The following is a 26,451-nucleotide window of genomic DNA, read 5'->3' as shown; positions in this document are numbered from 1 at the left end:
ACACTACAGCACTATGGCAAGAAGTTACCACACTCAGAAAAACAGGTTTCTATGAATTTTTATATCAAGAGCTGGTCCCAGGACAATTTAGGTTCCAGAAATAGATTGTTTTTAAAAGCACTTTATATACTGGATGGAATGGATTCTTTCCCATATACAGCTTCTTAAGGCAGCACCAAACTCATTTCCACATTATTTTAAAGGTGACAACCCCAATCCCCCCCCAACAAGAACTTCTTCACTTCTGGCTTCTACCAAAAGAAGAAGGCACTGTATGTGTTTTATGCTACACACCAGATTTTTAGTTTTATTTTTCTGTAATGAGGAACAACCCAAAACATCAACACGTTAGCTGTCTTCAAGTGCACAAGGGAACATACTCTGTCGCAAGGTCAAATGTTATTACCTACATCAAAAGGGTTGATGCACACTTTATTACTCTGAAGATGCAATAGAAGAGTTCGGCATACTCCTGAAAAGAGTAAAAACGTATGCAGCTTTATAGGCTAAATGAAGAGTTGCTTCCTTTGCTGGATATATGGATGTATTTTGAGAGAATAAATCACAGAAGATAAGCAAAAGGTGGGTGCTTGATCTTACTCTATATACACCCAATTCAGAAAATTCCACAGTGGCACAATATTATATTGGTAATCATTTAAGAACTAAACATGAACCCCAAAAAGCATTAGGGCATGACCAACGAGTCGCTTGGATATTTCATTAGCAATAGCTACTAGAAGCAGTCTACCTCACTACCTGGAAATGGTGCCAGGCTGACAACCTGACTTCATTTTTTTATACTTTCTATATACACGCACGTATGTGTGTATATATGTATATGTATATATATGTACATATGTATATATATGTACATATGTGTGTATGTATATATATACACACATACACACACACACACACACATATACACACGCATACACAATAAAATGCTAAAGAGAAACAACCATAAATGTAAATAGAATCAAAGCCAATTTAATGGATAAATTTGGGAATTCTCGTCCAAAAGCAACACAAAACTATTTAATGTACTAAAAAAAGAAAAAAAATCTGCTTTCCATTTTGGGGGGCAGCAGATTGTTAAAACAAATTCCAATGAAAGTGAAAATTCCCAAGTTCTGTGTATAGCAGCACTTGGCTAATCCTCGGTGGCAATTAGAAGCCCTGTTTAACATCACGAGACACTGGGCAGGTATACAAACATAATAAAAAATATCATGCGCATCACAGAGCATTGGTTATGTATTTTGACAAGCGTAGTTTAATTTTACTTAGTTTGCAGAGCATTCTAGGAAATTATTTTAATCGATTTGAAAAGTAACAAAATCTAAGGAACAACCACTGAAGCAAAATAAATACCATCTAATCTCTGACATGGTTTATGAGAATGATTCACCAAGCACACTGAAAGCTGAGTGGAAATGGCTGAAATTTTATGAAAAACTGAGTCATCTGGTTGTCTATGGAAGAAAGAATACAGGAAAGGGAATATCTGACCACTTTTATGCACCATGTGGGTAGTAGCCAACAGAAAGCAAAAGGAAAAAAAAAGAAACCCACCCGACACGGTGTAGCAAAGCCACTCTTCAAGCTACAAATTTCAGGTTTTAGGAAATGCATTTCTACTCAGAGTGTTTGGGTTTGTGACCCTGAATTTGCATGTGGTCACATAAAATCCTGATTTCAGAGCAGAAATATTTCATTTTGCTCTCCCTACACCTGTGTGCCCTTAAAGTTTTCCAGACCTGCGTCTCCCATGTTATATTTCTTTGAGGGTTGATGAAATCTGGCTAACACTGGCCTAAACGTTGGATGATAAAGTACTTCATGACTTGTCCCAAATCTGTGGTGAAATTTCACATTTTCATTTATAAACTATCACTTGACGTGGCACTAGCTCCTTGCTAGTTCTGCAGACACGGGTAAACTGTTGTGGTGCATCTGGCTCACTTCGAAGCACTGCCCATGGAGCCATCAGGTTCAGAATGCTAACAGAGCCAAGTGATTTATTCACAGCAGACTGCGCTGGCACTGAGCACCCAGAAACCTTCACAACTGCTGCAAGGGGCTCGTAGTGCCCACGCTCTTCCCACAGAGCAAGTAAGGCCGAGAGTGGACACCGGGAGAGGGTGGAAAACTCGCCAAGGCATTGGTTTATAATAAGTAAGGCATGAAATAACGGGAAGAGGCGGTTTGGTGGGAGAACTGGAGGACGGACATACACACACACACACTCACACTCATCGCCCTGCAGTACCGGTCGCGGCCGTAAGGGCGCAGCACAGCACCGAGATGGCCGCCCCGCCTTATCCCGCTCCACGCGCTTTCCCGGGCACGCGCGCGGCGGCGCGCACGCGCGGCCGGATCCTAATTCAATTAGAACTCCAGGAGAAAAAAAAAACCCAAACAAGAGAGAGTAATTGAATTAGTGCGGTGTGGAGCTCTGCAACACCTCCAAGCAGATGTTCGCCATCCTGAGGAACGCCGAGCTAGCTTGAGAAATACCTGTACGGCTCCCACGCCGCGCCTTCCCGACGGCTAACGAGGGGGAAAGAGAACTCCAGTGAGTTAGGGATGGTTTCATTTTTTACAGACTCCTCGGCCGGGTATACCATGTAGTGACGAGATCACTGCTGCAGAGGCTGAAGGAGGGGAGGAAGCCTTTTAGCCACATTTCACTTTAAATTAATCCCATGCTGAGCACACTGGGGTGGTATCTCTCAGTGACAGACACTGTCACACTTCTTGATAGTCAGACTGAAGGACTAATAAAAGCACAGGCGACTCCAGACAATCCATATGGATGCAGAATAAATGCTGATTTCTAATTACTAAGTTGTAATGTACTACCAAAAAAAAACAAAACAACCCCAAACCGTCTCCACAGATCCATGGAGAAGGACTCTGCCACCTGAAAGGAGGGAAGGATCTCTTGTCATTGCTATTACCTGAGAGCTGAGATCTTGTAGCTCAACTCTGGGGCTCCCAGAGTTCGGTGGGCTTCCCAGCATCACCAAGTAATAGCACAGGTTATGCCAGCAGCCAGACAAGACAGTTAGATTTAAAGGGCGATAAACTCTAAATATGCCTGACAACACTGTTCTGTAGTCATTGGGCATTTACTTTACTAGAGAAAGAAATCCCAGATAGGATAACCCTCCTGGTCCTCTTACAGTGAAGCTCCCAAGTCTGAACCACAGATAGAGGCCAGAGTGAAGCACAAAAACTACACCATTAATTTGGCTTCATTTCTGCTCCTTCTCGTATCCCCTCTCATTGCCCCTGCCAAGTGGCAACATGAGGAGAAACAGGAGGGACTACTGCTGAACACCTCCAACAAGAAACTTTGCTTAAAAAAAAACCCTGTGTCGCATTGTGGCAGCTCAATATTTCATAGCCAATACGAGGAATGTGCAACAACACTGCAACTTTAAATCTTTGCCTCCTGTGTCAGTCTCTCTCCTCTCATTGTAATGCCAAAGGGAACAGCAATCAGAGTGGAGATGTTCAACGTGATAGAGGTCAGGACACCAGTGGATCAACGTACCAGAAACACGACCTTGTTTATTTTTTTCCCCGGTATTATTGTTTACAGGGTGCTTTGCTCATGTACCTTGTGGTTCTTAGCTAAAAGATGAAATTACAGCCCAGAATGAAGCGCTCAGGCACACATCCAATTTGTGTTTCCATCTCAGAAAACAAAAAGCTTCTGAGGCCCTCGGGCTGCCATTCAAACTTGGAGAGGCTGACATTTTTAACAGCATGAACCAGAGACTGGCAGAGGGAATGATCTAATGCATTTCTGACTTGTCAATCAAAGATCTCACCTCTGCTGTCTTGTAAACAGTTGGGGGCCACCTAACTACATTCATAACCAGGGGAGAGCCTGCCGCCAGCCGGGGGGTGCTGCAGCCACATGCTCTGGCTATTTGTCACCAAAATCATGGTTCCGCTTTAGAGGCGCCGTCAACAGCCCATGGGCAGATTTCACACGGCCCCTGGGACAGTGCGAGGTGGGGGACACAAAGCCGTGCTTGGTCAAGGGCGGCCACATCTCCACACTGATGGAGTCTGCTGACTGGACACCCCATCTCTCTCCCAATTAGAGACAGAACTACACACACCAGAAAACACTGGCTCCAAAGCCAAACAATTTCTTTCAGATGCATTTCTCACAAACATGATTCCAAGCATGCACAGTCTGCCCACCCCAAGACTTTAGCTTTAACCTCCTGTATAACTGTAAACAATGTACTACTACTCACATTTACACCCTATTTCCCAGCAATAAAATGTCAACTTTTAAGGCAATAATGCCTGAAGAGGCCAAAAGAAATTCGGAGACAACTGTTTCTACAATTTACTGACAATGCCTTCTTAACAAATATTCCACTTCCTAACACAAAAACATAAACATTAGGAAAAAAAATAGATGTAAAAATGATTTGGAAATTGAGTTCATCTCTGTCTCATGGGTACCGCAGGCTTCCATTACTACAGACCATTTGCATCCTTCCTACTCTCACCTCTCTCCAAAAGGGATCTCAGTCAAAAGACAGAAGCGGTGTACACCATGTCTGTGCTGCATCACCTCGAGTGTGCTCATCTTTACTTCAGTTTGCCTGGCACAGTCCACCCATGGTTTCCTCAACCAGGACAGAGCTTCCAGGCAAGACCGACAGGGGCAAAACCGAGCAGAAGGTAGTCCCCTCCATCTGACAAACCCTGGTGTGCCATTGTTTATGAGCAATACCTTCACATCAGGCAAAGCAAAATGTGAATTTCAGGTATTCCAAAGAGACACTTCTGTATTTGGCAACATGCTGCTACCTCTGCCACAAAATCTCATCCTCCTCTTTGCCTACTAGAGCCTGCTACAGAGTTTCAGATCTGGCAAAATAAAGCCAACAAGACAACTTTGCTTTTTCACTCGCGCACAAAGAAGAAAAACCAGGATTTTTCTCCCAGAAAGTTTACAATCTAAACTGAAGCTGGTATTTGTGATGAGTGTCAATTAGGTAAAAAAGGAAAAGCTGGGCTGCTCTCTGTGCTGACCCTGATACATAACCTTTGGCAAGACTTTTAAATTGCTCCATAAGTCTCTTCATTTATACAATAGCTTACAGAAGTAAATTCAAGGAAATACTATGGTCTTCTGCAAACCTGGAAGGATTAATACAAAATCATTTCCTTGATATACCTGATGGGTGTAATTGTAAATCAGAATTTTCAAATAACTATGACTAAAAAGTAACATGAATAGAGCCTTGTGAGCATAGACGGAAAACATTTTAAAAGGGAAAGTAAATATCTTCAAATGCAAAATGCCATGAAAACAGACATTTGTTGGTAAATCTGGAAACTTCCAAAGCCTGGATTTCTAGGAAAAAGAATACAGTCTGCATTAATTTATTATTAAGAGAATCTACATGCAACCTAGTTTTCAGTAGTGTTGCAGAATAAGAGTACAGTAAAATTTGGCATCCAAGACACAAAATGGAACAGCTGGCCTTTTTCTCTTGCTAAAATACCCTCTTTGACCCCTTCCCACAGTGCCTTATAGAAGTTCATGTTCCAATTTGCTGCCATTTTCCACCATGATCTCTATGAAATTCAGTTACACAATAGACTATCAGTAGCAAAGCCCTTTGAGATAAAAGATGTTAAAAAGAAGTGTTTCTAGCTCCTTATTCCCCTATTCATGGGTTTAGCCTTAAAACCTTTCCCACTGTGGGAGGATTACTAAACAGAGCTGAGGAACCAGAAGATCCTGTTTTCACAGAAGCATCTCCAATAATAAAAACACACAAAGGAAAATGAAGTTATCTGACATGTTTCCAGAATCATCTCTAAATCGACTACCTGCCAATGTTTCCCGTGAGGAGTCAGCAGGGCTTTAACTGAGCTATTCAAAAAGAGCCTCTTTGCACATTTCTGCCTGAGCATCTGAAGGTAAGCATGTAAATAACTAGACAAATTCACCAGTGACTAAGTAGCCTTCCAGATGGCATCTTTTCTTTTGCCACAAGCAAAGAACATTGAAATGCTTCTCCAGTTACTACAAGCTTGCTACAGAAAAAAAGAAATAACTTAATATGACAAAATTTGCTGGGCTACAAGAAAGTTTTTAATGCTTTCCTGAAGATTCGATACCAAAACCACCATTAAAGAACGATGAAATATTGCAACATCACTGCTTCAAGCAGGCTCCAAACCACTCCCATGCAGACTTGTGCTCTGGGAAATGCAGAAACCATGCCTCATAGAGGCGAATTTTCTCCAAACCATGCAAGTTAATGGAGAATCAAAGCCCAGTGAAAAAAAGTGGACTGAAATATAGATGACTCATTGCTGCAGAAGCTGTTACTGGCAACTTAGTTTCCCTCTCAAATGGCACTAAATATGTTCTTCAACATAGCAGAGTGTTATAAAGAATACCACTACATCATTTTAGATGGCAGTGGGGCAGACTTCCCCAATTCCCACAATCACTAAATATGCATGGAAATGTCTCTCAAAATCTACAGGACTGCAAATGTCCAAGCCCTACTACTCTCTTAAAAAGGCAGTACAAGGTGAAGGAAGGGTTGTGCAGCTGATTCTTCTGACCCCAAATATCATTGCACTGCATTAGCAGAAAAGTTATTGTGTATCATTAGCAAGAACATCTTGAGCTAAAAGAGGCTAATTTCCCTTCCCCTTTGCAATATATGCTTATTCTGAGTAATCAAAAATAATTCAAGTAGAAAGAAAGGAGTCTCAGTTTGAGTTTATAAATTGCTTTCCATATATACTGCTAAGGTTCTCCAAAACCTGAGCTTAAAGGGATCTGAGATTTATTCAACAGCCAAAAGCCCCAAAATGAGGCCCATCCGATTTAGTCAAATTATGCAAATCAGGATTAGAAGTGGGAGTCTAAACTCTGCCTGTTGTCTCCAGAGTCCTCTTAGGCTAATAAAGAAGTCATCTTCCCCCTCCCCCATGGAAAGCTCTGCTAAAAGCCTGCTTCAGCAAAGGAGGCCTGGCAGGACACCTTCCAGAGTCCATCAGCGCTACTGCTGGGTCAGCAAAAAGAGTTGCAGCAAAATGACGCAAGACACTTAAGCCTCCCCTGAGGCTGACAGGATTATTTCCACAGTACTCTCCTAGCCCTGGGAGCAAGAAGTCAAATTCAAAATAATCTTCGCATGCTTTCAGAGACAGATAATGAAAATGATAATAAAATAACCAATATGACTGAAAATTTCAGAAGGATTCTAGTGTATTCATTATGTCTGGGCTTGCAAAATGCTGCTGAATAAAACTCTGCCACAGTGTAGGTCAGCAGCAGCATAATCCAGCAGCATAAAACTCGAAGTAAATGTTCATGCTACCCTGAGCTCCAGTAAACACACTCTCTACACAGATACTCCCAAGGTCCTTTAGTCTTGTCCTGGGTTCAGCAGTAGCAGTTATTTTTCTCCTTCTTCATAGCTGGTGGAGTGCTGTGTTTTTGACTTTCAGCCTGGGAACAGCACTGATAACACCAATGTTTTTAGTTGTTGCTCAGTAATGTTTACTCTGACCAAGGACTTTCTGAGTCTCATGCTCTGCCAGGGAGGAGGGGAAGCTGGGAGGAAACAGAGACAGGACACCTGACCAAACTAGCCAAAGGGATATTCCATACCACAACACATCGTGCCCGGTATATGAACTGGCGGGGAGTTACATGGAACAGCTAGATCGCTGCATGGGTTGGGCTGGGTATTGGTCAGCAGATGGTGAGCAGTTATATTCTCTTCCCTTGTTATTTCCCTTATCATTATTATTATTGGGTATAGTTACTGGACTGCTCTTATCTCAACCTGTGGAAGTTACATTCTTTCCATTCTCCTCCCAATCCCTCTGGGGGCGGGGGAGTGAGCAAGTGGCTGCGTGCTTTTGAGTTAAACATGGGCTTAAACCACAAGAAGTCTCTGCACTTCATACGTCTCAGAGTACCCAATATGAACATAACATCTCTGCTGCCCAGTCTGTGATATTTATACCCATATGTCATCATAAATTGCTTGCAATCATCTTGAGAACTTTGCCTAGGTTTCTAAATGCCTACCTAATTGCTGCCTCACTCTGTACCCCCAGGAGCGTGTCTGCATGCACTGGTCACCCAAAGCGCCTGAACAAACCTGTTTGGCAGAAAGCTGTCTCATGACAGAGAAAAGCTTGAACCTTACAAATTCAGAAACTAAAGCGAAAATACCCCATATTTCCTTTATTTTCTTTTTGAATGACAGCTTACTTGTACAACAATTTTCTGTAGTCAAAACGTCCAGACTACTGTTAGCAAACCTGAAGTAAACAAATGCTGGCATCAATTATCACTATGGCAATGAACCCACCCCCTCTGTCCTCTGAGTAGCATACAGAAAATTTAGATAGGAGGGGAATCACTGCATGAATAGCCAGATTGAAGACTGTGTGATGGAGACTGTTTGCCAAACATAATTAAGTGGTATATTTTTGACAGAATTGAAAGTCAATGGAAAAAGATGATGGCACCAAGCCAACTTAGACAAAATAATTATATCGAGGTAATGGAAATGCCCCAGCACTGAGCTGCCCTGAATCTACACAAGATGGGTTTAAATACCAGAGATCTGAATGACATTGGAGAGGCATACAGTATGAAGCAGAATAAATGGAGGTAAAGCAAGGAGATGCACACGTACACAGATGGTGAGAAAAGGAGGAGTAGGGAGAGACAGAAAGTACCTGGAAAGCTGGGAGTGCGCCAGTCCCTGGGTTATACAGGCATCGCAGCGAGGGCATGCTGTCCGCCAGGCTGGAGCAGCCCAGCCACAGAGATCTGGGCATAGAGCACTGCAGAGAAAGGACAACTATGAGATGGGACTGTATGAGACAGGATGGCACAGATTACAGGAACTTTTAAAGGCTTAGCCAAATGGCATCAACACAACTGCACCTGCCCTTAAAGACCGAGACATCTTTTAAGAGAATACAAACTGCTGATGAGTCTTTTCCTCGAGAGAAGCTTTACATGTGTCATGGTAGCAAGAAAAAGGCATTATGGATCAAGAAAGTATTTTTTTTAACCAATTTTCTACACCATTATGTTCTTCCATAATGTTCAATGTTCTTCCATTAACAAAAGTTTCTTTCCAATTAATCAGACCTCTTCTCCATGCACAGCCATGCTCCGGGCACGACACAAAGCAAGCAGTTTTGCAAGGGAAGCAGAACAGGAAATGGCAACTTTAAGTGTAATACTGGCAGGGAAAGAAAAAGTTTGGGGTTTGTGTGTAAACGGAATAAAAGGAAAAACCTGCAGTCCAATGTGAATGGGAAATTGGTGACACTTTATAGGAGTTTCATGTTTCTGCTTGGCTTGTTATTTGTTAAATAAAATACAGTTATTACAATAAATCAATTCGGTTCCTCCAAACACAAATAAAGGAGCCAGAAGCAGCCAATCAAGGAAAATACTAGCCATTTTGATAGTTAAAGCCATTACCCCTGAAATACAACGAGTTGCCTGTTCATTTTACACCACTACTATTAAATTTAGGGATGCATTATGATAGCAATTGCTTTCACCAGCCACAGTTTTTGATGCCATAAGCACTGCTGCATTTCTCTAATTACTGGCAAGGCAGAAAAAAAAAAAGCAAGGATATTTTAAATTGGCAAATAGCTGTGAAAACTGTAGGATGTGATAAATTAGATGCTAGAGATTTCTAACCCTCATATTATTCTTTTTTGTAATTCTCTCCCTCCCCCCCCCCTTTTTTTTTAAGGGAGGATGGAAAGAAATCTGAGCAGAATGAGCAGCTGGAATGGGGATGAAGTGACAGCTGCCTTTTGAGCCACCGTTTCTTGCTGCTCTTACGAGGGCTAGAAAACCTTACACAATCTTGCACTAAATTAGTATGTAAGAGTAACATAACCCATCCTTGAATTAACAGAAAGGTGATCACTAACATCCATAATCTGGTACTGTGCAGAGAGCCACAGAGAGATTAACCCTGTCTATCACCACGTTCTTTGCTGTACTTTGTTACAATTCACACTGTTGTTCCATAAAGAATATTAAAAGATTGCCGGGGAACACAGGCTATACAAATGTTCTTATTAAAAGTTTCTGATACCTTGGAGTAAATTCCTCACCTAATTTTCATTAAAAAAAAAAAAAACAAAAAAAAACACAAAAGAAAACCCTCTTCACTTTATAAAGATATTGAATCTCAAGAGCTTCAGTATTTCACAGTATTATGTCACATGAGCTTGTAGATAATGCCCCTTCTGAAGACAAAAATAAAATAGACAACAAGCAACAAGTATACCAAGCAACATAAATCTGAGCCTTTACTTCCTTGTCTGTCATCCTAACCTCCCAGAAAACAAACACTCCCACATAAAAAAAACTTCCAAATGCCAGCAATCTTTTCTTTCCAATGTAATTTGTATCACTGCAGCAATTAGAAGCTGTTGTGACAGTCAGCCTTAAATATATATAAATACATATATATGTTAAGTGGACACCTACGATGAAACACTTCCCCAATTGGATAAATTTACTTAAATCAAAGTTGTTACTTTCCAAGAACATCACAGTCACAAGGAAGATTAACTACAATATGGTACTTCTCGTGGTGCAGAGCAAATTCACTAGGTAAGCACCAGCTGTTTACCACTACCCATCCTGAACTTTTAACTTAACACAAAATAAATATGGGATGACCTTTTTTTCCCCAACCAGACTTATCAAAGCTTTGCCACAATCATTTATTCCCTGTTGTCAAGCTTTCTCGTCCCTTGTGCTGGCTCAAGTTTTCATGCTGTGATAATGAACTCAAAGAACTGACTGTCATTAAGTTTGATTGACAAGATAAAAGAAGTTACTTTAAATATTTGCACTGACCACAGAAAGATACAGAGGCAGAAGAATGGGGCCCACTCTCTCAGTGGAAAGACAAGTGTACACTGCCTCAATGTTTATGTGAGATTATGGCACAAATCAGAGTCACTACAAGCTGCAGGTAGGGCACTGCATTGTGCTAGGGCATTTACAAGTTAATGCAATGTCTTCCTCTAAAATTGCCATGATAACAAAGGGAAACATAGGAAGTCTACCCTGCAGAACTCTCTGTACCTACAGAGGATATCATTACTCACCCAAGCACTCCCGCTGCTTAGAATTATTCCAGAATTAGGAAGTATGCAGTCAAAAATTGCCAACACCTTAGATGACTTCTGAATCAGCTCCAGTATATAATAAATTTATACTACTGATACAGTTCTGTTACCTATCTTGAAAAATAAGTGTAAAGCTGCACACAGTGTAGGAGAAAATGTCATTCCTGTACTTGCCTTTTACCTATTGAAGGAAGCAGAGATGCTAAATTACTGTTGGTGACTGAAAGAGGCTTATTCAGAAGCATGAACAAAAGGCCCCAGGTGCTTCAATAGAAACAGCTTGTGTGTAAATCAGATGAGTGACCCAGCAGAACAACTTCATTTACAGCCTGATCTCTGAAAAATCTCAACAGCCTCTATCCCCATCCACTGAGCAAGCCTCGTGTCAAACACTCACTTTTGTCCTGTCAGCTCCACAAACAAGGGACTGGCCTCAATGTTCCTACTTGAAAGCTGACTGACAAAATCCTCCCCTGAACTCAAGTCAATCTACATTGATTCTTCAAAACAAAGATACAGAGGCACAGCATTTGGACTACAGCCAAGTGGGAATGCTGATACTGCTTGCTAAGTACTGGGCCAGGATGCAGCAGTCTCTCTACCTTCCTGGCTCCCCATTGCATTAACACTTCAGATGTCTGCACAACTTTAGGACCCAGAGACAAAAGCTTTTCATTTATATAAGCTAAGCATCCTCAACATACATTGAATGGCATAAGATAGGGAATTATTTGGAAAAAAAAAACAAAAAAAAAACCACAATTTCTTTTCCCAACTAATTTTTAAGTCCCATTCTCTGATCTCTGAAATGTATTTTCCCATTAAAGAAACAGAGGAACACAGTTTCAAACAAGACCAGCATCCTCCTCCTGACAGAGGCCAGTACCAGCTGCTCCACTGATGATTAAAATGGTCTTGCCTTACTTTGAATTAAAATAGGCTAGAAGCATTCACTGCCTGAGCTGAGGGGGCAGTAACCATGAGCTGAAGAGAAACCGTATTTTAACCTATTCAATTATTCTTGTAACTATCTTGCAAGAACATTTTGACTACATCAGATGTTCTGCCTCTAATAGCCTACCCTCTCTTCCAATTATCTGATGTCCTAAAGACAAATCTCAATACACACTCAATGGCTAAATTTTTGCCAGTGCTAAAAATTGGTTATTTATTTTATTTGCTATTGCATTACAAGATTACACATCACCATTTGAGACTGGGTTGGGTTTTTTTGACTTCTATCAAATTTGTTCTCTTCTAGTCCTTCACCAAATACAATATACTAGGAGTAACTAACACAGTTTTAGTAAATTGTGTTACAGGTCAGAAATATATCACCTTGTCCTGTAAAACTAAGTGGCTCTACACGGAGAAAAAACAAAAGTCCTTAGACTACTACAATTTGCAACTATAGTGCACAGGTGTGAAAATACAAACTCACCTTAAAACAAGAGCAACAAAGGAAAAAATCAAATAGTTTCAGGATATTTTCTTTATAAACACTTTTGAGAAATTAGACAGTAGTACAGAATGACTGTCTTTAACTGGGGTGCATTTTAACATAATGAATAATAATATAATGAAACATAATGTAATAACCTGTTATCCCTGCCTGAACCCTACCCTCAACTGTATGATAACATGTATGCCTAAAACACCTTTGATTTACAGGCAACCTAATGTATTTTTGCACATCTTCACAAGCTAGTGGCAAAGCCAAAAAGGAAACCCATTTTTCTTAAAAGGGCTGGTTTTTGGCCAACTGTACATAATACTAATTTAGGCTTCTAACCACATCTATTTCAATCCTTTTCTACTTCAGAATTACTTCCCCTCCAGTACAGTGCCCAGTGCTTTATGCAGTTGAACTTTAAAAGTAAACCAATAACAATTTCTGCTACTCTTGGGAGATGGGAATTCAGATCCTGTTCACACAATATCTTCCTTAAGGAGCATAAATAGAATATGACACACATTGACAAGAGCTGAAGAGTTTAACAACTAAGAAAAATGAGGCTTTTTCTGGTCCAGCTGATCAGAAGCCAGGGAACTGGATAAGGTTTTAGAAATTAAAACAAAAACAAATTGTAACTGTTACAAAAAAACAGGATAAGAGGGAAAAAGAAGTGCTAGAAATTCTACCACCCAAACTGAAGCAGATAAAACATAAGGGATGCTCTGAAGAGTCTTAAAACTATATACACCAGATCTGAGCTTGATAAGAGACAGGTCTTTTCCCACCTCTTTTTTTCATCACTTCAGAAAGTGAATGTGGGATTGCTGGCAAGTAGAATTCTCCCTGAAAGTCTCTTTCACAGTACCATTTCCTGCATGCTCTCTAAAACCTAATTACCAGGAAATGTGCCTCGGGAATTTCGATCCTTTACTATATTTTAAACATATGCTCAGATGTTACTAGAATTCCTAATATTCACATTTATTTTTATATTATAACACAACAAATGGAAGAACAAACCTCTACACTTTTTAATACCACTCAGCTCCTCTTAAGCTTTTATTCGGCAAGGTATTTAACTAAGCCAATGCCAAAAATGTAACACACATCACTTTCACATTGTTTCCAGTGTGCACTATTCCTGTCACCACAGAATGCAGTACCTTGCATGAAACCTTGTATCAGATAAGGCAGCTGCTATTTACATTCCAACTGTTGGTCTCATGAAACTTAGTAACAATTTCTAATACGTAATTTTGGTTCCTTTCTTTGGTCCAATTTTCATCCTTTCAACCTCTCACATACATATAAAAATGAGAAGGCATCTCTTATTTTTTACCTCTACTGTTCAGAGAGCTGCTCTCCTTGGGTTTATATATACCTGAAATAGTTTTTTTATATATATATATATATATGATATAGGTATATAAAAAGAAAATAAATTCCCAGTGCATCTTGTGTACTTTCACAATTAAAAAACCTGACACACATTTTTTTAGCTTAGGTTACACTTGATTATATAGGCTTCTTATCTGAGAAAAAGGTGTATATGATACGACTTCAAAAACCCCTGCAAAAATGGAATGGTAATTTCTCTAGTAGGTTTTTGTGGGGCTTTGGGTTTTTTCGCTTTTCTCCCCCCCCCCCCCCCCCCCCCAACAGTGGATACAAGGCATACTACATACATAATTACATGAGAGAGCCACCCACCTTTCAAAGGAGCCATTTCAGTGAATTGTGTAAATAATATGCCTTTAAACCCCCTAACATAGGAATACAGATTAACCAGTTATGGAGCAGTTATATACCTGGGAGACAAGAATACCCATTTAAAAAAATAAAAAAAAATCCTGCCTAATTATGAACTTACCAAAGAGACTCAGATGATTCAGCGTAAGGTGCCCCTGCCCACGGCAGGGGGGTTGGAACTAGATGATCTTAAGGTCCTTTCCAACCCTAACTATTCTATGATTCTATGGCTCAGAGCAAATTAATACTTTTATAATTTTCTCCAAAAGTTTTTTTGTCTGTTTTCATTTGAAAAATGTTAAAAGCTGTTAAGTCTTAATTAAGCAAAAAAAAAAAAAAAAAAAAAAAAGGCTCAAACCCATAGAGTTAAAATTTATACCTCCTTCAACCCCAGGCCACACAGTTGCTGTCATAACCAATGCTTCTCACAATTTCTCAGCTTCTGTTACGTTCAGACATTTTGGTCACCTTTCCATAAGCTTGTATGGGGATGATTACAAGTGGCGTGTGCTCCTGTTTTGCTATAACAGAAGTAATTGAGCTATGCTATTAAAGACCCTTCCAGTATTTTCACAAATCGCAAATCAAGCAACCCAGTATCTCACTTATGGAAGGGTGAGAACGCGATACTGGGGCAACTATAGGATCTGTCCTTAAAACAATCAGCTCTCACAAATCAGAGGCTGAGCCATGCTACCAGGGTTCAATTGTAACACTCTTCCCAGATTCCAAACATAGGAGTTTCTGGACTTCTCACCGCAGTACAGATCACTGACCTCAGTGCAGTGGTTTTCCCCTTCACCCTATTTCTCAGGGGGTTACTACATTCTGCAAGCTTTGCTGTGCACATACAGCTCAAACTGCTGTTAATGATTCCTTTTCCTTCAGCCTCCCACTTCTCATGTAATTGCTCAGTAAATTTTCCTTAACGTACATATTTGCAAACTCTTCTCTAATCTTCTAGTAACTCCCTAGCTTACAGTAACTTTTTACAAGAGATTCCAGTTCACTAACTACTCTGAAATATCAAAGATAAGGGACATAGAAAAGGGTTTACATATTCATATTATCCAAACAATTTCTTACCTGAGTGGGATCTGGGAGTATCAAATCACAGCTTTTAGGTAAATGTTTGTGAAGAAACGTTTTCCCCGAAGAGTGGTTAGTGGAGTTCAGCCTCCCAGATTCCAGATCAACAGAAATTACACGCACCAGTAAGGGGCCAACTTCCCATCTATATGGTGTACAAGATCCTCAAATGCCAAGTGCTTGAGGGAATTTGCGTAGAACATATCTGAACTAGACAATAGTAATGTTTTAGTAATTACAGCTCTCTAATCCATGAAGCTGATAAATCTAAACCAGTGCACCTGTGGAGCTTTAAGATTCAGATGCCACTCCCTTCTTTAGGAAGGATAACATGCAGAGACTTGTGTGTGCTGCTTTAAGCAATACCAAAGACAATGTTGTTAAAAGCAAGCCCTACCCAAACTTACTAAAAACAATCTTACCAAGGTCTAAACCATGAAACTATCTGCAGGCTAGACAGAGATGTCACAAGACCAAGAGCATTAGACTCTTTCACAAACAAGAAAACGCAGCTGTCATTAAGATCCATCATGTCCAAAGCCTGATTTTGTAGGAATTCTGAACAATTTAGGATCTTATTATGTCATAAGAGATAAACCTAATTATTTGACACAGGCATTCTGCATGAGTTTAAGCAGAGTAACACAGCATCTCAGTTCTGCATCTGCACAGTAAGGATAACAGAACTACCCCGCCTGAGAGAGACCTCAGAGGCTGTGTTCTCAATTATGAGAGAATGGTGAATCAACACCTTTACAATAAAAAGCAGAAAGAGCAATATACCAACTGCCTAACCATCACTGAACCTGGACAACTATGAGGCTTAAAAAATATATGTAATCCTACTCTAAGAAATGGTTTGAAACCTCTTCAGTTGGGACATTTCTACAACTCTGGTCTCGATTTTCATCAAACAAACTGTGGATAACAAACCTACGTTGGTCAAGAGATGAAATGGAGGTTTCATTAGCTTTTCCCTCATCTCTAGTTTTATTTAATTCCATACAGTCTCTCAGGATTATTGTTATGAGATGCACCTACCACACAAAAGTGTTTCACGGATAACTGATATGTCTGCATAGGACTTTGTGTTCTCAAAGCACTGTGTGAGTGCCAAGTATTAATAATAAACTGCAGAAAGCAAGCTTATTCCTACTTTCCACTGAAGAAATTAGTACTGAATTTTAAAAAGCATATGGATCCACTGGAAATAGAATATATATGGTTTAGAATTAAGGAGGAGATGCTAAATGACAAAATTGCAAAACCAAAGTATTTCCAGAATCATTGCATTTTTCTCCTAGGGGAGTGCAATTCTAGTTGAAGAATCCTGTTTTTACCACAGTCCTGGTTTTATACTCTCTTTTCCAGCTGACTTGAATGAAGTGCAGACCATTAATATCTGAAGTGCCTTGTTTTGATTATACTGGCCTTTGCTGGTACCAATCTAGCAAAGGTAGCATCAAGAATTTCCAGCATAAAACACACTTACAGGTTTATAACTTGGCTTTAAAGATTCTACTCCAAAAGCCAGTGGGAGGCAGAGAGGCTCAGATGACTGAATTATATTACATACCCTATGTGATATGTACTTGCTCACAACGGTATGTGAACGGGAAGAATTAGCTTTAATTCTGAATTGCCATGTTTCACAAACCACCTAAAATAATACTTTTAACTTCCTATTTATGTAATCAAAATAATGTTTTGTAAGTGTTTCAGCTAATTAGGTTCTTCTGTCCAATTTCAGTTTGGCTTAAATCATAGGTGTCAATACAATATAGGAATTGGAATGTCATGTCTATTAATCATATTTATACACAAACACTGTCCCCCTCCCACTCCTCAGAAGTCAACTGCAGCTTATCTTCAAAGGGTCAGCATCTAGGTGACAGGATGTTACAGACTGCTAGCAGCACAATGCTGCCATTTGAAGAAAGGCTTAAATGAAGATCGAGGCTTAATAAATGAACTGTAGTTATTTGCCTTTTTGTAAAAGATGAACTCACAGGAAACAGCTGGATTAAAGAGAGCTTTGCAGGTTACTTAAAATGCAGTTCTTAGAGCAACATGTATTTCTGGCCATTGGCATTCTATTTCCTCTAGCCCACATAGGAATACAACACACTGCAGCACAGCAATATTAAATATAAAAACCTAGTAATGGCATCAGTGTGGGCGACCCATGCTCAGGTAGTGCTCAATGATTATCTCCAGTTTAAGTAGGCTGAAAATATTCAAATCCAGCCAGCACTGTTTTTAGCTAAAATTGGCAGGTTTATGGGTATTTATAGTATGCGTCCAGTCTTGCAGAACTCCATCTTCCTCCATCTCATCTGTAATACAAATTGCTTTTAGCGCACATTAATACAATGTGTTACTGGGATACTTCCCACACCCTGTATGTCAGGCAGCAGCAGATCAATACTCAGCTATGCTGAGATAAAAAATCATTATGTTAGGGTCCTGTTTAAAAACACAGACATCAGGAGGATAAACGTGATGCACAGACAGCATTCCATCAGGATGCATGTGTAAATTACTGCCTTTAAACACATCAAAAGTGTCTTTCTTTCCAAAATGCAGTTTTAAAGAATCCTACAGGTAGGACCTTTGGTATATATCCCACAGCAAATCAGTCTCACATCAAAAAAAAGAAACGTAACTTCCCTGCTTCTCAGGAGAGCCCTCTTGATCAAAAGTTTCCACTCTTTGCATCAATCCCCTTACTCATCTACTTCCTGTGGTGAAATCACAGCACTGAAATTGGATTAGCAAAGCTATTTCCAGGACAGCACTTGCTGATGACACAAGCTCAGGTTTATAACTTTTCCTTGGGTCAAGGAGTAAGAAGATTTAAGCTAAAGACTTTAGAACCAAAACTAAAAATTAAAAGTAAAGCAGCCACAAGGAAAAAGATGAGTACGAGTTCTGTTATTTGAGGTTGAATGATGTGAAAGTCTCCTTGGAAAATTCAGTGACAGCATTTTTGGGTTTGGTTTGGTGTGTGGTCCCCCCCAGTATTTTTCAGTTAAAAAAAAAAACATACATCCCACCTGCATCAGAGCATTGGTAATAACAGAACAGCCACATAATGCTCCTCCTATTGTTCTCCCAACCTATCACATAAGAAACAGAAACTGATGCCATGCCCCATAGGTCAACAAACTTGAGCTCTGTGAGACGATAACTGCAGAGTTGAGATCCCTCTGAGACATCTTGCCTCCAGCTCAACAAAGTTTAAGTCAGGAAAGCATCCATTTCAATGTCCCAGCTGACCCTCACTAGTGTGGACTTGGAAAGAGAGAGAAATGGTCTCTCAGAGAGAAGCTTCAAAGCATGCTTCACCTTTGCAACACATCACTCATCCAAAGAAATTGTTTGCAGACATAACACAGGACCCAACACCTATTATCCAATAGGTATTCACTCTCTTCCCAGTTCCACCCAAGTTAATTTAAGTTGACAACAGTAAGCAACTTGCACAAACAAGTTACTACTTACTACACATAAGATAGTGAGACACAACTGGAGATGATCAAAGGCATCCTGTTAGCACCTGCAATAAAACTCTCATGTTTTGCAAGAGTTTTGCTGCTGCAGTTTTTCACTCTCTCCCACCCCACTCAAGCAATTTGGCTCTTTGTTTCTGTTGGGCTCTTAGTACCACAGATGCCTTCACCACCATGTTTCGTCATTTCACAACTCCAGTTGCCACGACAACAGGATGCAGCTTATCTGTGCTGTTTTCATACTTCCAGGTTTTGTTGCCATAACAACACAATCATTCTGGCTTTCTATAAAAACAGCAACTTTAAGTTACATATTCTCAAGGCCTCAGGATTCATCATACATGTAACATCACGACAGAAGAGATTTGTAAAGGCAATTTGTAAATTAAGCTATTTTTTTCTGAAGGGAGATTTTTCACTCACAAAAGTGAAAAGCTGACAGCAATTGCTGGAGGCAGACTGCTGAGACAACTAAAGCCTGGCCTTTAATAATAGCCAGAGTAATATAGCACTAGGCCACTTCTGAGTGGGGACTCCCCACAGTGTCAGACCATGTCAAACTGCACAATTGTTATGTGATGTGAGTTAAGTGTCCATACTTGTTTCACCCAGGCAGATCTGAATTAGATGCTAGATGCAATTCTCTTGAGTTTTAACCCAGTGGCCTCCACATTATTACCAGCACCACCACCATCACGCAGGTTTGTGTACAAAGGCCCATTTTAATTCTGTAATTCCAGCTGTTGTTGCAGATTTGTTTTCAGACTCTGACCCTTTCCATTTTCAGGTGACTGCATTTTGAACTTTTTATTTACAGGTAGTGCACATTCATATGACTGGTGAGAAAATGTTATACAAACACAGCATGCATAAACACAGAACAGTGATGGCTATGAGTGGTATCAGCTAGCATGGCACCATAACTTCATTACACCCTCATTTATGTACTTCACTAATGAGACAAGCACAGGTGTCCAACACGGCCCCTCACATGAGATGAATAACAATAATACAGTCCAACCTGCTTTAGCCATGCTTGGTATCCAGAAGATATAAGTTGGAATCCATCTTTTGGCATGTGTATTCGGGGCTAGGAGAGAATAGACATAAAGAGAGAGCTCCTTTTACACTGGGACCTAACTAACCTAAATCTAAACCCTGGAGCATTTTAAACAACGCAGATTTTTAAGCCATGTATGAAGGTTTCGTCCCCAGATTACTTCTTGTTTTCTCCTCTGATATCAGCTGCTTTAAGAACATTTTTTTAATAATGCCACCACCATTTTTACAATTTCCACCATTTTAAACTCTGTATATACAAGAATTTTTAAGATTTCCACACAAATGCACTTGGATAAGCACAGCCTCTGTGGTGGGTGCAGTAGCAAAGACTAATGGTCATTAATGCTTTTGCCACTACATAAAGCTAAATGGTGTCAAAACAGCAGTAGCCAAGCTATGAGAGTGTTTTCACAGTCACCATCCTCAACACAGCAGACCAGACATTGGACAACATGAAAAGATTAAGGAAAATCCCTGCAGAGGTGCAGCCTTAATACTGGGGTAACAGGAAGCTACACTCACACACAGACATAAATTATGCCTCAAACTGATAAGACAAATATAATTTCCTCCCCATTTACTGTTTTCATGCTTTATCGAGTTGAAGAAAAGGCAAGACATCCAAATGCTCTGGAAGCACGTAACACACATAGCGTAACTTACAGCTAGAAAAAAGCATGGAACAAGAAAAAATGAAACACTGCCATTCACAAATGACATTCATTTGCAGTTCAAAGATATTCGCTCAGTCAAGTGGATTCAACTGTTCCCAGAAAAATTTGGAGATGCTTAGAAAATCACATCTAAGCCACAGGACCACCCAGGACATCAGTAGGCACCAAGTCCAGAGATCTTTTTTTACTCCTGGAAACTATTTCATAATCCCTTTCTTAATTTACTGTACTTCCCCTCCACACAGAGGTGTGCCCCTACCACTCCTCATTTTCAGAATGGCTCTATTCAAGGTGAGTTTACCCCCATTTGTTCTTGGGTCAGCACAATATTTAGTGTGTATAGACTCTGTCTGCCTTGGATTTGTAACACTAAACACCACAATTGGTTGCAGAGGAAAAATTTATCACCACTGAATGACTAACCCCTACAGCTATAGGGGGGAGCTAGTCCAGCCTTGGAATTTGAAAATAAAGGGCTAGAACAGACTAAAATTTTGCCTCTAAAGAGAAGTACAAATACAGGATTTTACAATATACTTTGAACATTAGTTATTTTTGCTTCCCTCCAGTTTGAATTTAAATCCTCCTAAATCTTTCCAAGCAGTACTAAGATTATGCCCTGGTGTCCTAGCCAGTAATCTCAGTTAAATGTGAATTTTAATAACCACCATTGTGCTGATAAATTAAAGTCAAGTATATCTGGTTACTGCATTCACCTGCTGAGTTTGGACTTGCAATGCTTAACACATTAACAAACTATGTTTTAGGGGACTTCTCACACAGCTAGAAGTATCGTGCTTCGAGACCTAATCCTTACTTCAGCACTAACTTCATGGATGGTTAGTCTCTCTACTACTGTAAAATGAGGACAACACTCATTTAACCCACCTCACAGGTTTGCTGAGAGGAACTGCTGACATTTCTTTGTGCTTTGAAAATGGAAGAAACTATATGAAGTGCTACATATCTGGCAAGAACACTATAGAACCCCACATTTTACTCCTGGCTCAAGTGCTTCATTTGCTTTTCCAAAGTAGCACAGCACAGTACAGTATACCTATCAAGGAGGGGGAGGACAGGAAGAAAAAAAAGCCTTCATAAACAAGCAGAAAGAATGACCTTTTGAAATTGCAGTGTCAGGAGTAAAGAGACCTGAATACCAGTCTTGTATCTGCCCAGGATCATACAACAAATTGTGAAAAACTGCTTCATTACTTTCTGTTTCTGGTACCTAACCTACAAATTAAAGGATAACAGTCAAGCTTTCTCGTAGAACCCACAGGCTGCTTAACATTTGTAAAGCCCATCAGTCCAGAGCAGTTTGAGTAATTGATTTAAGTCACTGATTTAAACCACTTACTTTGGAGACCCTGGTCCTGCGAATATGTAAGTGTATTAATAGATCTATTATCATCAACAGGATTTCACTCATGCAGGATTGTCCCCAGTATCAAAGTTAACACTGTATTTCTATTTAGACAACTCTTACCCATACAATACTTTGTGAATTCAACATAAAGTTGGCTGAGTATTAGCAATAAAAGCAATCAGGAGTTTCAGCAGATCAGCAGCTACTGTAAACTCAATTTATTTTTCAGTGCTGACAAGTTAAATACACAAATAGGAGAAGCTAAGACTCATCATATCCCTCAGCACCATATTTGCAAAATCCTTTCAAGTATCTCCTCTACATTTGATAAATCTACCCTCACCTAAGAGAAAATAAGCTATATAAAGTAAATTTTACTAGTATATGGTACGTCACTACCCACATATTGTTACTTACACTGTTAAAGTGGGATATTTGCACAAGTGAGCCCCCATACACATCAAACACAAGCACTGATAGAAAAGTGTAATTTAATTAAAATCTCAGAGATTCACTATTGGCTAAACTTTTATAGCCAATTTCCTAGATTCTGAACTCCTGTGGCTCTCCTGGGCACACTGTGAATGACCCCAGGAATACATTCTTCAGCACAGACAGGTAATTAAGTGAGTACATCTGGTTAAAATGGTGTGAATTTCAGTACCTGAATGACAGCAGACACAACCTCAAAATGACAGAAGAGGAACTGATACATGCTTGACAATTTAATAAACAAAATATTGCCCCTCTTCCTCCAGCCTGTAAAAGATGTCAGACACAGACAACTGCCTTGTTTGAAAGCTGTAGTATTTTATCAATCAACACTAAAATCTCCACAATTATGATCCATTCAAAGCAATTCTATCAGCAATACAATTAATTGCCCAGCAACATCTACTCATTTTTGTACTTTCATGAGCACACACCATTTATGCTCATGGTTCAATATCATTTATAAGCATAGTATTTTCTCTTAGCATCTGCTCCAGCATTTTCCATGACTGGAAGTTAGGCTTATCGGGTAATTTTCCTCTCTTTTTCAATAGCCATGACAGTGTTTGCTTTTCTCAAAAAGTAACTCTGAAAGCATTCTAACGGCTAATTTCTATCATGCCATTTTGTGAATATTCCAAGTTTGTATCTAGGTGAGTGACTAATTTGTAATATAACCCTGTCTCCTTCCTATTCCAAGACATCCACGTTTCTTATTGAGGACTTGTTTTAAAAATGAGCCTTCCATCAGCCCAGATGGCTTATTCCACAGCCATCAGCAACTTATTCACAGTTCTGAAATGCAATTTTAATCTGTATAAAATGCCTACTTTCTCTGTAGCCTTTTTGGTGGCCACAGAACTTATAATTTATATATTACCCACACATTAAAATTATATACATTGCAGTTGTCTATAAACCCATGAGCCAGAGTAGCTTACTTTGCTCATCTTTTTTTTCTGCAACCCCTGCCTTTTTTCCTTTAGTAATCGCTTCTTCCATTCTTAATCCATTTGATTTCTGCAGTTCCTAGCAAGGCCCCGAACAACAGAATGATTTCTGAAAAGTCAGTAATTTAAAATTCAGTGGTACCCTCTTTCCCTTCCCTACAAAGGCTGATTTTTAGAGGACATTTAATTACAGGCCTGAGTTCCTATATTCCAAGCCTAAACACAACCCCTGAAGGCTTACAATATTTGAGTCACAGCTGGAGCTGTGGTTACTATACAGTTTAAATATCAGCCTCTTTACTGTGCAATTTGTTTTGAAAATCAAATCAGATGCCGTGTCATAAACAAGTGCTAATTAAGTACTGAGCGGAAATTGGGCTTTTTTGTGCAAGAAGGGTTCTTAAATATCTGCATCTTCACTTCCATAAGAAAGGATAAATACGACAAGAATGATAATTATAAAAGGAAACCTACTCTGGTACTTGCAAGGCAGTACTGCTGCTTCACCATTTCAGCAGCTTTCATGTAAGAAAAAATGGGGGGAAAAACAAGTTGAGAGCTGTATGAAATATATACGTACTAAGGAGCTTATGAATCCGATCATATAACCCATAATGCTTCCTTCCTTTTCCCTCAGAGAGGACATTCACTCTGGGTTTCCATCACATACGATTTAAACAGGCAAACTAAACCCATCTCTCTGTCACTGCATAGCAATAATGAAGCTACTTGTATGTTCAGCCCTTTTAAGTTATGATCTACACACAGTATTTATTTGAAGATAACACTGCATTCATTAGCTATAACACCTTGTTTGATAAATATCAAGTGAAGAACAGGAATAATGCCTTTTAATACTCTGAAGGTTGCCTCTGAGTAACAATATTCACGACTCCATTAACTAACAGGCTCTCGGCTACAAAGGCAGAATTAGATCTGTCAGTCACTGACATGGGAAGGCATGGCCAGTTGCACTGAAGATTGTCCAGTTGAGATGACTTCCACTGCAATGGAAAATATCCCCTGTGGCCTAGAACTTGTTAATGAGTTTGTATGCATTACAACAATAAATTGCATTCCTACTATAGAATATATGGCCTAAACAGACACCTTAGTCCACTGCCCAAAGCAACACTCAAAATAAGACTCAGTTAGATCTGTGGATTCTAATAATTCAACAAAACCAAAGACAGGATTTCAAACTCATATTATTAGGAGAAAAACCCACAAGCTCTCCAATTCTAAAACCCTAAGCTGACAATATTTTAAGTGTGCCCTTGGTGAGATTTTGTAGATGGAATGAACAAACACTGAGCCCGTTGACTGTTGGATCTCGGTGTGATACCAACTCCTTCAGAAGGACACAGTGCTCTCAAATAGTAGGCTCTGACTGCCTGCAGTGAATCACTGCATGTGGTGAGCATGGCTACTCTAGCTCTTTAGTGAATCTGTTTAGACTATGTTGACTGAGATCTGCTCAAAACCAACTCCCACTGGAGAATGCCTATTTATACACCTTGACAGATAAAAAGACACAAGTTTTTAGATCCTCCAAGAGCAGCAGTTACCAGGAAAACTACTTTCATAACATGAAACGCCTGGATAACTTCTTAAGGGCTCACAAGAACACTAAGATACAGTATTCAAAACCAAACGGAGATCTGTAACAACACTCCGTTAATCTTCAAAGTAACAGCAAGTTCTGCAAACACGCTTACCACAGCAGCATAAAGAGATCCTCTTTGTGCCCATAAGTAAAAACATGCTTAATTTCACAACCACTTGACATTTTAAGTCTGAAATTCAAGTCCTATATTCAGCCTTCCTCAAGACTGCAAGATCTGTGGCGAAGAAGAAAGAAGCTGCGTTTCTCATGCTACTGTCTAAACTTGTGCCAGGTAAGTATCCTACAAGGACACTGGCATTTATCGTGCAAGCATTATGTATACAACAGAAGCTGGAGATTTGTCTAGAGATCAATAAAACGCAGCTGATGGCTTTTAAGTATCTTGTCTCTTTTTTGTAAGTACACAGAAAAGTCTGAAAGCTCACCTGGACTCTAATTTTTCACTGAGATTCAGAATATCAGGAATGGAGAATTATGTACTTGAGAAAAAATTCAGCCAAGGTGAACAAAATTAAGAAGTTTGGAAAACTACGATCTCTGTAATCAGCAAAAGAACCTTCAGCACTAACTTTCCTCTTCCTTATCTCCTGCTGAGTTTTAGGGAGCAGACAAAAAAGCGTACAGAAGGGATGGGTTACAAATCCATGCCAATCATCCTGGAAGGAAATCTGCAATTCACACATTAAGCAGACAAATTTGTAAGAGAAACACTGGTTTATTTTTTCCTAAAGAAATGGAAATGCCTTCAGGAGCAGACTCCCACATTCAATCTCAACATTTTCTGCTCGGCTAGTGAGCTTTCATCTTCTGAACTGACTCCAGCACTCAAGCCAAACATTTTCTGTTCAATAAAGTAACCAAAAAACTTCCTTTTTGCACGAATGGCCATTCTATCCTAAGTTATTTCCCTCAAAAAGCACTGCACTACAATTAAAATGTGGGACCTATTCACCCATCATAAGTAATTTGGATTCCATAACTAATTGCCTCAAGTACTTGCCAAGACATAGTAAATCTCTTCCTGATCTAAATGCACTGTACTGAGTTCAGCTCTATGATAGTTCTCAACTCCATGCAACATGCAAGATGCAAATATTCCTTTACTTAGCTTAACTAGAGGAAATCCCTCTTTAAAACTAGAAGTACCAAAGAAATCTGCTGTCCCAAGAATGAAGTGGGGACAACAGAAGCAGCTGAAGACACTTAACTGGCAGCCTCTGGTAGCATCCCCATGCAGAACAGGTATCTGTAAGAAGACTA

General features: G+C 39.7%; 1 protein-coding gene across 12 annotated transcripts in view; it reads right to left on the bottom strand.

Moving 5' to 3' along the window:
• BTRC (beta-transducin repeat containing E3 ubiquitin protein ligase) overlaps positions 1-26,451 on the bottom strand; it is a 116,964-nt gene that overhangs the window by 78,785 nt on the left and 11,728 nt on the right. For 4 of the 12 annotated variants that reach the window (XM_061458919.1, XM_061458924.1, XM_061458927.1 and 1 more), the window contains exon 2: positions 8,770-8,877. The exons of 3 other annotated variants lie outside the window; for them this stretch is intronic. In XM_061458919.1, the coding sequence (XP_061314903.1) occupies positions 8,770-8,877 (108 nt within the window). Of the gene's footprint in view, positions 1-8,769; positions 8,878-20,038; positions 20,108-26,451 lie in introns of all 12 variants that reach the window. 5 more of the 12 variants (XM_061458917.1, XM_061458921.1, XM_061458918.1 and 2 more) reach the window with 2 other exon arrangements.

The sequence above is a fragment of the Pezoporus flaviventris genome, unplaced genomic scaffold (genome assembly GCF_033815535.1).
Source record: "Pezoporus flaviventris isolate CSIRO_AGI_PZ_B2104156 unplaced genomic scaffold, CSIRO_AGI_Pfla_v1 ptg000029l, whole genome shotgun sequence".
NCBI classification, from domain to species: domain Eukaryota; kingdom Metazoa; phylum Chordata; class Aves; order Psittaciformes; family Psittacidae; genus Pezoporus; species Pezoporus flaviventris.
This window is presented reverse-complemented; position numbering and strand designations above follow the sequence as displayed.